Source organism: Pyxicephalus adspersus, chromosome Z (genome assembly GCF_032062135.1).
Source record: "Pyxicephalus adspersus chromosome Z, UCB_Pads_2.0, whole genome shotgun sequence".
NCBI lineage: Eukaryota > Metazoa > Chordata > Amphibia > Anura > Pyxicephalidae > Pyxicephalus > Pyxicephalus adspersus.
In genome coordinates, this window is record NC_092871.1 from 86,147,100 (window position 1) to 86,161,727 (window position 14,628).

The following is a 14,628-nucleotide window of genomic DNA, read 5'->3' on the forward strand; positions in this document are numbered from 1 at the left end:
GCTGTCCTGCGTCACTTTAATGTCTGGTTTGGTTATAATTGGATGAGCCGTGTCCAGACGGTTTGTGTGTGTGGATGGTAATTGGAAGATGATTTCCCCCTCAGGGCGTGACAAGAAATCTCAGGCTGGGATTAGATTATAGGAAGATTTACCCCTCGGGTTACAGGTGGGGTGGAGAAATGGATTAGATTAGAGTTGAATGTTCTGATTGCTTTGTTCCCTCTGATAAGTCTTTCCTGGAACAATTTGTTCGTCTCATACAGAAGGTGAAGTGGCAGCAAAGTTGTCTTTTTTTGTGTGCCGCTGGTTGGAATTGAGTTTTGTGTGCTGCCTGCACTTCTCATTGGCGCTATGGGCACAAAGAAGTGAGTGGTGCGGCTTGGCTCAGTCAACCTGTCCTTTAAATATTCGGGACACCTCAAATCCCCCTCTAGCTGTATATATTCACCTCCTTTTCACTCTTCTGCTGCTCAGACACTGAAGGAAAGTCCTGCATTGGCTCCAGTCGCCAATAAAATCCCACAAAGGCCTGCGGACTGCCCAGGTATTGTCCCAGCATTGTCCCAATTTATTGGTGGGGGAATTGTTACAGCAAACCTGTGGCGTCTCGCTATATGAATTCACACATCTCACCTGCCCTCTGACACTCTTCAAGCTGCATTGTGTTCCTTTTGATTTGTGGGGGGAGAAAGGTTATCATACTAAAAAACTTGGAAATTAGAGTCTCTGATCAGCAACAAATTATTAAATGGGGTCATCAGGATTGAAATGGGCTTCCAGGATGAGATTGTAGACCGATAACTTCAATGTGTATGGTTATGGTTTCAGAATGGGACACCATCAGGGTTCTTATTATTGCTAAAGGAAATATTATGTACCTGGAATCAGGAAAAATATACCAACTCCACAGCTCAGGTTAGGATACTTCTTAATGGTTTCAAAATATTGTTTCCAACAACAGGTCTAGCTAAGGGTTAGGGTTATCTTGGTGGGTTAGAGGTATGTCACTGGGTTAAGTGTGGGCCATGGTAAGGTAAAGTTTATGATTGGGGTAACTCAGTGGGTTAGGGGTATGTCAGTGGGTTAAGTATGGGCCAGGGTAAGGTATAGCTTATGATTGGAGCTAACTCAGTGGGTTAGGGGTATGTCACTGGGTTAAGTATGGGGCAGGGTTAGGTATAGTTTATGGTTGGGGTAACTCAGTGGGTTAGGGGTATGTTTGGGGTAACTCAGTGGGTTAGGGGTATGTCACTGGGTTAAGTATGGGGCAGGGTTAGGTATAGTTTATGGTTGGGGTAACTCAGTGGGTTAGGGATATGTCACTGGGTTAAGTATGGGCCAGGGTAAGGTATAGCTTATGATTGGAGCTAACTCAGTGGGTTAGGGATATGGGCCAGGGTAAGGTAAAGTTTATGGTTGGGGTAACTCAGTGGGTTAGGGGTATGTCACTGGGTTAAGTATGGGCCAGGGTAAGGTAAAGTTTATGATTGGGGTAACTGAGTGGGTTAAGTATGGGCCAGGGTTAGGTATAGTTTATGGTTGGGGTAACTCAGTGGGTTAGGGTATGTCAGTGGGTTAAGTATGGGCCAGGGTAAGGTAAAGTTTATGATTGCGGTAACACAGTGGGTTAGGGGTATGTCACTGGGTTAAGTCTGGGCCAGGGTAAGGTATAGTTTATGGTTGGGGTAACTCAGTGGGTTAGGGGTATGTCAGTGGGTTAAGTCTGGGCCAGGGTAAGGTAAAGTTTATGATTGCAGTAACACAGTGGGTTAGGGGTATGTCACTGGGTTAAGTCTGGGCCAGGGTTAGGTAGAGCTAAGGGCTATGTCAGTGGGTTAGGATGGGTTAGAGTCCGGGTTTACAGATATAGTATTACTTTGTTTTTTTGACATCTGTTTGATTCTTCTACAAATCTCTGTATATAATACAATCACCACATTACAGTTACACCTCTGTACTCGGCAGGGTATTTCCCCTTTAGGTGTCAGCCATTGTTGTGACCCCTTCACATTGCCATTGTAGGTTGCTGGAATTATGGAAGTTGTAGTCAGTGTTCACCAGTATCTTTCCTTCCACGGGTTTTTAGGTTTGTAATGAGTGATTTTGCCAAAAGTATTTTATTGCCTATTAGTGTCATGTTCTGTTGTTGTCACTGTTATGAAATCCGCCCTGAAGACTGCCATGCCCCTGGTGCATGTGGATAATGGCTGCTAAGAAGGATGCCGGAGATACAGCAGCACTCGGATGCAACAAAGGATAACAATAAAAGTGATGGTTGTTATTTTAATATGAAGTGGCACACCAAATGTTTACTTCTCCTCTAACGTTACTGTATGTCTTGGCAGTCAGTTGTCCGGAATTAATCCCCAGGATTGTGGCCACCACATAGCTTCCTGTTTGGCTTCATTATATCTTCTTACATTTCAGGTGTCTTTGGAAGGCAGGAATGCTACAATTATTTATGATCCTAGTCTCCAGATGCCAAGCACACTCCAGGAAGCCATTGAGGATATGGGCTTTGTGTCTGCTCCCGTCACTCTGCATCCTCAATCTGCACCCACAGACGTTCTGACTCTTCACCTGTCACAGGATCAGGCGGCACAACCGATCTGCACTGAGCTGCTGGCACTCAAAGGGGTTCTGGATGCCCAATCCTCCGCAGAGGGCACAGTGCTCAGCGTGACTTTTATACCCTCACTTATTAATGCTGACATCATGATTCTGAGGATTCCAGCACTGAGCCTCGAAGCCAGGAGCCCCAGGAAAGGATCGCCTGTAGACAATCAATCTTCACAGAATGGGGACGACATGGTGAAGATGAAGGTGGAAGGCATGACGTGTCATTCCTGTACCAGTACCATCGAGGGCAAAATCGGCAAACTGAACGGAGTCAAACGTATAAAAGGTAATCTAGAAGCAGCTGGAGCTCAGACTCAGCTGAGCATCCAAACTAACACTAATCTGATTTGGGTGAATAGCATTCAATAATAAAACTGAATTTAGGTGATAGGAGTTAAAACTCAGCAGATTTTATAAATGTTATTAAAGGGGGATTCCCTGGTCTGTGGGTTAGTGCAGCATGACTGTAGGTTGTTCAGTTTCTTGTGCTTTTTTTTCACCGAGTTCTGTAGATCTAACTGGGAACGTCATGGTCCCCTGTACTGAGGTGACAACCCAAGAAGTATCAGCCCTCTGCTGGACTACAGAACTCCATCCATCTCTCTGACCCCCTACATATGAATACATAAGAGAAAAGAAGGAAAAGGAGAGCACGTTTAAACACTAAAAAGTCTAGTTTGTAATTTACTTAAAATTACTTACTTAAAAACCTAAAATTGTGTTTAGTTGAACTTATTTTGAACACAGTATATTCAATTAAATTGCACTCTACGCTTTGCTATAAAAAGCCTGCTCTTCTTTTCCTTCTTTTCTCTCTTGACCCAAATCAGGCTTGGCAACGCTTAACATTACTCAGACCTATTGATAAGCCCTCATGGAACTCCATTGTTTTTATGCATACATGAGTATATTTTCCAGGAAAATCCCGCTACCTTCACTCCTAAGAGTCTACCCACACACTGTTTATAATAATGGGGTGTAGGGAGGTGTACTGTAGTTCCAGGGTCTGTCTATATTTTTAGATATCCCAGCAGCTGCCCTTTAAGGAAGTTTAAAAGTCCAGTGATGATGTCATAGGTTGTAAAAACAAAGATAAAATGACATGATATGGGGGGGGGGGGAAGGAAAGTTGGGGGTAGTTTTGTGTTATGCCTAGATGTCATAATAAAAAAAAAAGTGACGTGTCTAATGGAAACCGATGGATCTTTCTTTATCTCCAGTGTCTCTGGATACCCAGGAGGCTCATATCCTCTACCAGTCTCACCTCATCACACCTGCAGAGATCAGGAACCAAATCGAAGAAGCAGGTTTTGTGGCAACGATTAAGAGCAAACCGCCTGCAAAACTGGGAATGATCGACATTGGCCGACTGACAAATGCACAGATTAATGGCAACGGGGACACCTCACAGCCAAGACCAAAGCCGCATACAGACCTAACAAGAGCTGTCTTCCAAATAGATGGCATGCACTGCAAATCATGTGTTATAAACATTGAAAGCAACATGGCCTCTTATCCTGGGGTTTCCAATGTAGAAGTGTCATTGGAGAAGAAATCAGCAGTAATAAACTATAATCCAAATCTCACAAGTTCAGATGCACTGTGCAGTGCTATAGAAGCATTGTCGCCAGGGACATTTAAAGTAAGTCTTTGTAATGGTCTGGAATATATCCAGCCACCCAGCGGCCAGAGAATATCCGGAGTCATTTCTCTGGATAAAACATCATCCACGAGGACAAATCGGGAGAATCCATCCAAGTTCACCGTAATAAACATTCAAGGCATGACCTGCAATTCGTGTGTCCAGTCTATAGAAGGTTTAATCTCACAGAAGCCCGGCGTGAGATCCATTCAGGTCTCACTGGCCGAGAATAATGGGACTGTGGAATATGACCCCTCAATGACCACTCAGGAGGCCATCCGAGATGCTATTGAGGACATGGGATTTGATGCCTCTCTAGCTGGTAAGTGACCCCATCTTCCCATAGCAAAGGTCCAGTCTATACATTACCATCATCCACCCTGATTACAGCAGATGAACCAGTACTACTTCAGATTGATTATTTAGTCATTCTCAAGACAATTTAATTATTTTATTAAATCTACGGGTTTCAGTAAAATATTCCTTGCTGGTCCATGTTTGGGGACCCTCTGTTCTTCATAAATGTGTCCTAATATGTATCAGAAAAATGTAATTCATGACAATCTGAAATGTCTGCCTGTTGGGTCATTTTGCCTGGCAAATAAGATTTTACTTCAGAGGGACAAAGCAAAATTGTATAAAGGAGTCTCCATAATGATATTTTAAGTTTACACCAGGGGTCAGCAACCTTTACTATCAAAAGAGCCATTTTGCCCCCTCTTCCACTAAAGAAAAATAGTCTGGAGCCGCAAAACATAACACAGTTTATAAACTTTTAAAAGTTTTAATATTTTTTTATTTTACCTGTTACAACAAGTGTGCATGTGTAGGCCTACTTTGAAATGAATTAAACGCTGAACTATGCCCCTAGAAGCCTCCAGCTTCTAACCTATCATCCTGTTACATTAGCTGGAGGCTTCTAACCTAACAGGGTAGATTATTTTGATGGGCAGAGTTCTTTATGTTCTGACGATGCCATCCCCCTCCTCCGCAGTGTCTTGGGAGGAAGGGGATCCCCCATCAGAGATCTCCCCGCGGCAGCCGAAGGGAGCCACAACAAGAAGGCTCCGGAGCCGCAGGTTGCAGACCCCTGGTTTACACAGATTCAAGAGGTGCTCTGACTTTAACATTGTGTCACATCTGCATGTGACCCCTGTATAGGGTACGAGGAATCCAACTGAAATGTAAAAGAGAAGTAAATGCCAGCAACACGTGACTAAGCTGGATTTCTGTATAGTGTGTTGTAGGTTGGCAATGAACAGGTTAAAATTTGGCTGAACATTTCAGCACACAAGGTGCATATTGTTCCTTGTTAGCAGATTTCTGTTCCTTATACAGTTAATTTCCTGTTTGTGCTTTAGCAATGTGCCAACACAAGGAACACGAGCTCCATCAGCAAAATTATTATTATATAATGTGATGACCTGTATATTTATTAGTGATATTTATTATATTTCTGTAATTTGCCTGAGACTGGAGCTGCATGACCACAGCCATAAGTAAAAGTTACATACATGACATGTGTTTTCTGGGCTGAATAGAGAGACTACAGACCCTGTCAGTGCTTAACCCAGAAATGTTTTGAAGCCGGGTGGGAAGAAATTGTAGGCGGGTGGAAGCCCATGAATTGTGACCCAACTCTTCAGTAACCACCCAAAAACAGCTGGGTGGTTGCTGAAAAGTGTAATTCCTGAGCTCTCTGTATACCGGCTGAATGACTTTCCCAGATTCTGCATCAGTCTGGACTCATTTATGTACACTTTCCTAATTGTATCGTGTAAAATGACCCACCTCCACCAACAGACTTAAGCTGCTCATCAGAACCTGGAAGAAATATAAGTGGGAAATACTCACCTTACAACTCCGTTTCTGTCATTGTTCCCCAGGAAAAGGTGGCAACCCATGAAATCGTAGGGAAGCCAAGGATCCCACTTACTGTGGGAATGTCACCCCCCATCATATGTAAACATGGGGCTTTAATGTGTATCTTCTGCTGGGTAGATCCACCTTCTCTATCCTGGTGATCATGAAATCCAACAAAAAGTGACCAAAGTGAGTGCAAACAAGGGAGGGAAATGTGCTACATTCAGGAACTTTGCTGCTGCTGGAGAAAGTTTGGCCAGCTTGCCCTGAAGGTTCATTCCATGCTATATGTAGAAAGATAACCCGACCATAAACCCTGGATATGATGTCCCATGTGAAGCCACCTCACGTGGTCCCAGCTACGGCACACACTTCACCATTGTTATATTAAAGTCAAAGGATTTGTGGAATTTATTTAATTTGTGAAGCCAATCATTTATGATATTTAGATAAAATCCCAATTGATGATACTTTGTCCTTCATTTATATGTGAATTAATTTTCATATATTTATTTCCTCAGAGACGCCTGTGAACAGTAAGAAGGAAAGCAGCACCACCAGCAAGTGTTTTATTCAGGTCTCCGGAATGACATGTGCTTCCTGTGTAGCCAACATAGAGAGAAATCTCCGCAGGGAGGACGGTCTGTTCATCTTATCACTTCCTACTTATTATTCTTCGCTTTCCTAAAGCCAAACATTGCCTTAATGTTGTGTTGGACCGGATATTTATGCATTCATGCAGATCAGAAATATTTCTAATCTTATTTCCTATAGCTCCTGTCCTGTGTACGGGTGGTATTTTAGCTACTATAGAATTTGTCATTTTGTTAGACAATTCTCAAATTATTCACTTTATATTCAGGTTAGTGACCTTACCATTAAGCAACGCAACTTGGTCACCTTGTTGCCCCCAAATGAAGCAGAAGACTGCCTTAAAGCCCCAGGGAAGTCATGAACTTATATCAGTTTGTCCTAAGTCGTCCTTAGTTATTTCATGGCTTGTATGCTTCTTGTATGTAGCATGTTCTATGTCTGCATCTGAAAGCCAGGCATGGAGTCTCTGGGATGAGATAGCATGGTTAATATTAGATGACATGGACGCTGCTCCTAGGTCAGAGATAAAAGTCGCCATAAATATTGATAATAATGTGATTGGTGTTCAGTATGATATGTGTAGCAGTTATCACAATCCTATCATACTTTCTTTCAGGCATATATTCCATTCTGGTTGCTCTGATGGCAGGGAAGGCGGAGGTCAGGTACAATGCTGAAGTCATACAACCCTCCACCATTGCCGAGCTCATTCAGGAGCTGGGATTTGAAGCCACTGTGTTAGAGAACTGCGATGAAGGAGATGGAGTGCTGGAACTTGTGGTGAGATGACTTTACAGAACTGTACACCCATCCAGTATGTGACATACACGCAGAAAGTATCTCCGGGATAACGGGCAAAAATGTTAAAACAGATCTAACAGCATTCACTGAAATCTTACCTCACGTTTTATCGTAACTCAATTTATTAATAGTTATGTCATTAAAATAATGTATGTATGGGATTAAAATAATGTATGGGGACATTTAGCCTACTGGCAACCAATGTCCGGTGAATGTGAAATCATTTAAACCTTAAGCTGGAACAAGCAGATCCCCTCTCCTAATACATGGTACAGTTGAATCTGTCCCCCTGCTTCTTCCTTAGACATTTCTATTCATACTTACCCTTCACTGAAACATTTTTCACTCATTTTACATTGAATGAATGAGGGGCCCTGAATTGTACAGATTGTTCTTCCTCACCTTCCTGTAGCGACTGCTGTGTGCGAGTTGTAAAGCTCTAAATGTCTCACATATCATAAATCATATAATCCTAACAATGTATTCCCAGTCAATAAAGGAACTCCAGCGATAAGTTATTAGAAATGAGCCAAATCAAACAAGTGAGGAGGAAGTATGAGAAGGAAATAACTCTGGGTGTGTCTGGGCAGAACATCTACCTGACCTGCTTAACGTGTTCAGACAAAGCCACTGCTGGTGGGTCCAGCTTTTCACAAGTAGTGTGCACACCACAGCTTAAAGTGGTACTCCAACTCTACAAATACAACATTGTACAATAATATTATTAAGCAGTATTTATATAGTGCTAACATATTTCGAAGCTCTGTTAATTAATTAAATATGGGTTGTAAATGATAGACAGTGACACAGGAGGAGGTGAGGACCCTGCCCCAAAGAGCTTACAATCTAAGAGTTGGGGGAAGTATCACACAATAGCAGGGGAGATATGGAGTGGTCTCATTATCCTAAATAAATCCATTCTAACTAAACCAGCTGGATCAGAAACTAAAAAAAACCTTTCTGCATGTTTAATACTGTTTACTTCTTAGATTGAGGATTCCACTGGGGTGCCCGATCTGCCTGCCTTCACCATTTACAGTATATCCAATACAGTAAATGTAAATCCTGTGTGGGTGACATTTGGTTTGCTTCATGCATCCTGTATAATAAATACTTGAGGTTGTTAAAGATAAATTTATTCTTTTCATTTTTTCCCTTCTTTTGTCCAGTCTCAATGTTGTTGATTTTCAGTTTCTTTGCAGCAAGTTCTTGCATGGGAGTCGTTAGGGTGGTATTCTCTCATGGTGACAACAGTAGACCGTGTGTGAGTGATGTGTGTAGAAATGGCCGCTTGTAGTCACCATCAGCAGCAGGGGACATGGCGACTTCACCCTATAACTGCAAATACCTGAACAATCAGTAATGACCTTGCTGCCAACTTCTAAACTTTAAGGAAGTGTTACACATTAGATTATAAGTTTGTTACTTCCCATTTCATTGTATCATTAGTGTGTTGTAGAAGTGTTATTTATTTATATATATATATATATATATATATATATATATATATATATATATATATATATATAGGTTTATGGGTCATATGTGCTCTGCTTTTTTTATAACCCAAAGTATGTAAAATATGAACCAACTTCTTGGACAGATCTGGCTGTGACCCAGCTGTCTGATAACACAATGGGTTCATTAAATGTCCTATAATTCAACACATCATCTGACGCATTTAAAGTGGAGCCCTGCTAAGCAAGGTTTCTGATAACTTTGCCTATAGCGACCTTCTTATAACCACACCTCAGTATATACATTATAATCCTTTATATATTATTATATATCATTCTTTGAATTAAAATGATCTTTATAGTGTTTGTGGGCATGAAAGCTCCTTATCCTCTGCAGAAGGTTTACATTTATCTTGCTGTGTAAGCACCTCCATCCCACCATGTCACAGCGGAGTCTGATCGGGAACCTTGAACTCCCTTGATGCAATGCAGGCAGTCACTGCTATGTGTATGACCTGTATTATGTATATTCAGTATTATTGAGGGGTGGTTGTTAGGTGATCCTGCCGCCCTTGTGGATGTATAGGTCATGCTTAGACTTTGTTCTTATAGTTTTAGATCTTTCCTGTGTTTATTGATTATTTAGCTAACTCACCTGTATTTATGTGTTGACAGGTTCGAGGAATGACGTGTGCATCCTGTGTACATAAAATAGAGTCCTGTTTGATGAAAACGAAAGGTGTTTTGTACAGCTCTGTTGCACTTGCCACCAATAAAGCTCACATTAAATTTGATCCAGAGATCATTGGACCGCGAGACCTCATGAAGGTTATTAATGTGAGTGTTGCTTTGTCTGAGCTTTATGGAAAATACAATTGTAAAGACCATTGGCTGTGACTAACTTAAGCTTAGACCGCTGCAATGTAGGTGACATCAACATACCGTGCATGAGTTCCTGTGATAATCCCCCACAGCGCAGCCAAACCCTAAAGAACATATCTTCTATGTGTTCCTGTGATACCACCGCCCTACATCGCAGCCAAACCTTAAAGAGTGTTCTTTTCATGTGTTCCTGTGATACCCCCCCCCCCCCCCCCACCACATCGCACCCAAACCCTAATGAGCATATCTTCAATGTGTACCCATGATACCCCCCACATCGCACCCAAACCCCAAAGAACATACCTTCCATGTGTTCCCATGATAATCCCGCACATCGCATCCAAACCCTTAAGAACAATACCTTCCATGTGTTCCTGTGATAATCCCGCACATCACAGCCAAACCCTAAAGAACATACCTTCCATGTGTTCCCGTGATACCCCCCACATCACAGCCAAACCCCAAAGAACATACCTTCCACGTGTTCCCGTGATACCCCCCCCCACAACGCAGCCAAACCCTAAGGAATACAACTTCCGTGTGAAAGACCATGTGAAGCTACCATTTTCCTCCCATAGGGCTGCTGGTTTTATCATGTGTCATGTTTTGTCTCATATAGCCGGGCTGTTGTTGTTGTTTTATGGAGTAACAGAATATCGTGGTAATGTTTAGTAGTCAGGAATGTGATATTTTATCTGTTAAAATCATTAAAATTGACCGTGTGTCCCAGGGGATACTATTTCTTCAGGGCTTATGGGAGTAATTATATTTACGTAAAAATAGCAGTGGAAGATTAAATCTTTATCAATTCTTTATTATGTTGCATTATATAACAAAATAAAAGACAGACCCTCTTACCAATAAATTAATTCCCTGCAATCAGGACTCTTAGTTCTAAATGTTCACACCTAGACAAACGTGCACACAGTCCTACAAGGTATATGAATCATGTAATTCCCAAATAATAACATGGATAATACAAGTCCCAGATCCCGGTGATATTAATGTCAGGTGTTAACATTTGCTGCCATAGGTGCTCAGTGCCATCTTGTGGATGATGAAACCTGTGCAGTTATCCTGGTAGCAGAAGGTCCTGTGGGAAAGTTAGGTACAATGGCTTTAGGATTCCACTTGTGCAAAAAGCTGCTTACTTTGCCTAGTTTAAGCTTTAGAAAGAAAAGTGACCACTATCCAGTCATGGCAATTACCATATAAACATATTTCCGGCACAATAGCTGTAATTATGCTGTCAGTTTTCATATAACCACCATAAATTTGATATGTTAACTGGCTCTTTGTAGTAAGTTTAAATTCTCGCTTTATTTTAGGATTTGGGGTTCAGTACATCTTTAGTTAAAAAAGATCGATCAGCCAGCCACTTGGATCACAGGGTGGAGATACAGAGGTAAGTGATCCTGTACTTACTTGGAGCACCTTCTAATCCACTTACTTTTTTATGCTCGGTCTTATGAATGTACTGTATAGTAATCCTTCCTAATAACTACTGCCAGGGGTTGTACTGAGTCCCCCCACAGTGTGTTGAAAGAAAAGCCTACAGTATCAGTTTTTTTTAATGTTTCAACATTTTTCTGTTGCTAGGATTGCTTACAGTGCTGGGCTAAAAAAGTGCTGGCATATTAGTAGAAAGATTGTATGTTTCTTTATGTCCTGGGTATATATTTTAGGAGTATCTCTGTCAGCTTTGTGTCTTTATTATGTATATCTTTATATCCTTGCTAGTCACATGATGTACAAGCCATTTCCTCTTTTGATTTTCTCTGTTGGTTTATAATCAGTACGGGTAAGTGCTGTTATCTGCATCATTCTGCCATGAGTCAGTAGGCACCCGTACTCATTTGTTTTTTTACTTCTTCACAATTTTCCTTATTAAATTTATATTTGTTTTTGGTCTTTATGTACTTCCTCTGCAGAGAATAAATTCTGCACAAGCTTTGTAAAACAGTCCAGCACATAGACATTACCTGGGTCATACAGACTTTTTGTTGGTTATCCTCCTTAGAATGCAGTAACATCTTAGTTATAAATAGAAGAATTCATGCTGATGGCCGAACTTAACTGGGTATTAGGGATCCCCCCAGGGTGTTCTAACACTTCAATCATATGATCACTTCTGGTCTCAGATTTCCTAATTCATGATCATGTGTGTGTGATGAGCTGCCTCTATAAGGGGTTAGCTGAGACTGTGCATTAGGTCAGTCATTCCTGTTTGCAATTTTGTCCTTCCTCAAATTTTTGACTTGTTCTGTTCTGTGAGACACAGCTACCACGTGAGCCTTCCTTGTGACCTCCCTAGTCTCCCCATTTCCTATGACTACTGTTCTCTTATGGTAATCTTAGGCAGCAGTGCCTTCAGGTCTATACATTAATTGAATTTTCATTCACTGCAGATCACAGAAAAGTTTATTCGGATTGGTTAAAGTGGGTTCTGGATTTTTATATTTTACCTTTATTTTACTGTATGTCTCATAGTTACATAGTAGGTTAGGTGTAAAAAAGACACAAGTCCATGAAGTTCAACCACTAGAGAAATAAACATCCCAGATATGAAAAATCTAAATACAGCTTGCCATTGTAAAACCAAATCACAGCTGTTGCCATAGTAAAAGCAAAATAACCAGATTTAATTTTTCTGTTTTTCAAGGTGGAAACGATCATTTTTGATTAGTTTGATTTTCTGCATTCCTGTGATGGGATTAATGATCTACATGATGTTCATGGATGATCATCAAATGAATCTTCACCACCACAATAAGAGCATGGATGACATAACTACATTTGCTCCTAACATGGTTCTGGAGTATCAGATACTGCCAGGCCTTTCCATCATGAACCTGCTGTCCCTCCTGTTGTGTATACCTGTACAGGTAAGTGACCACAAGCAAAGGAAGCATCATTATTGGACAGCTCTGCCCCATGATATGGAGATCAGTAAAGGAACTTCTGTAGTCCTGTCCTAGGGTGACCTCTCTGCTCCATTTATAGATACAGCAGTGAACATTGTGCAAAACACTGTACATAATGTTTAGTAAAGGCAAAAGTAAAAATGTTTCTGCGTGCTTTCTGCCTGCTGTACTTCCTCTTTACTGCTGCCATTATCATTATTTGCCAAATAAAACCGTACACAGAACAGATTGCTGTCTGCTATGACGTATTGCTTTCCCCCTTCAGTTTCCTTGAACCTTTAATGAGCATAGTTAATGCTTTGTGCATCAGGTGGAATCTGAGAGATATCTTGAGATTCAGCCATGCGAGAATCCTGTTTGGCCTGCAGCATGTGAGCATAAAACAAATATTAGGATAATGGATATGTTGTTATATAAAATGAAAGGCTTTGGATTCTTAAAAGCAGATCCAATATTTATAGTAATCAGATATCTATTGTATCAGAAAGGTTTCACAGCGTCTGTCCTTGGATTTCTGGCATCAGACACAACATGTAGAGTGATGTCTTTAAATGTAGTCGGATCTGTTTTCTTTTATATAAAGGGAATCATAATATAGCTGTGACTTCTGTCAGCCCCATATACTGTGTGTTATTTATATGTCCTCATTCAGTAAATGTTGGTGCTTTCTTAGTTTTTAGGAGGCTGGTACTTCTACATTCAAGCATACAAGGCTCTGAAGCATAAAACAGCAAATATGGATGTCCTAATTGTCCTGGCCACCTCCATTGCTTTTGTTTATTCGTTGGTTGTTCTTCTGGTTGCCATGTATGAAAAAGCCAAAGCGAACCCAATTACTTTCTTTGATACTCCACCAATGCTCTTTGTCTTCATTGCTCTGGGACGGTGGCTGGAACATGTTGCCAAGGTATGAAACAAGTCCGGGTGTGAACAGAGTCCCAAAAAGAATTTCACTTTATTTTTTAAAATTATAATTTGTTTTAATAGGTGTCTTGAACATGAGCCCAGTGCAGATGTCTTTCTTTAAAGAGACCCCATTCCTTTGCCCTGTTGCCTCTGTTGTGTGACAGAACACGCATAATGGAAACATAGATATATTTACATGAAAGTAGGCAAGGAAATAATCCACTATCCTTTATCCCATGGTATCTGCTTCCCTTTGTTCCTTGTAATATGAGAAGTATCAAAATGGCTTCTCTCTTGTCCCATGTCTTCCACCGCCTCTCGTTCTCTGTAGTAGCAAAGGTGTTAAACTTCCATCTTCAGTGTCCCCTGTCTTTTACCTACCCACCAGACCCTGTAAAATGAAGGCAATTATACTTCAGTATCCAGTGTCCCTTGACTTTTACCTCACCACCATTCTCTGTATTAAGAGATCTATTATACTTTAGTCTTCAGTGACCCCACCAATCCCTGTAAAACAAAAAATGAAAAAAAAGTATGATACCCCCTTTTTGTCTCCATAATAGAAGATGAGTTGTAACCATCTCTCTGGTGTTCCATATTGTTTCGCCTTTCACCCCTCTATTCCCTGTAATAGAAGAGATATTATACCCTCATCTGTTGTCCCTTGTTTCCTACCACCTCACCATTCTCAGAAGTAACAGTGAGGTAGGACACAGAAAAATGAACCAGAATGCATTGTGCGGCACAAGCATCTGACACTTCTGGAAGTGTCAAATGCTAAAAAGACTAACGGAGCCTGCAATGGAGGGGTGGTATGACACAAGAGAGGAGCCTTTGGTTGCTTTTCTTTAGAACCTGACTAGGACATTTTTATTAAACGTACTGAAGTTTTCAATCCATCTGTAGGATGTCTGTATGTTTTGGTTAATTATATTGGGAG

At 41.1% G+C, this 14,628-nt stretch overlaps 1 protein-coding gene across 1 annotated transcript in view; it reads left to right on the forward strand.

The window, feature by feature from the left end:
* The window catches only part of ATP7A (ATPase copper transporting alpha), a 36,006-nt gene that overhangs the window by 9,375 nt on the left and 12,003 nt on the right, over nt 1-14,628 (forward strand). The window contains exons 3-10 of the mRNA XM_072431819.1: nt 2,428-2,905; nt 3,840-4,583; nt 6,646-6,765; nt 7,335-7,498; nt 9,652-9,813; nt 11,187-11,263; nt 12,521-12,743; nt 13,456-13,689. Of these exons, the coding sequence (XP_072287920.1) occupies nt 2,428-2,905; nt 3,840-4,583; nt 6,646-6,765; nt 7,335-7,498; nt 9,652-9,813; nt 11,187-11,263; nt 12,521-12,743; nt 13,456-13,689 (2,202 nt within the window). The remainder of the gene's footprint in view (nt 1-2,427; nt 2,906-3,839; nt 4,584-6,645; nt 6,766-7,334; nt 7,499-9,651; nt 9,814-11,186; nt 11,264-12,520; nt 12,744-13,455; nt 13,690-14,628) is intronic.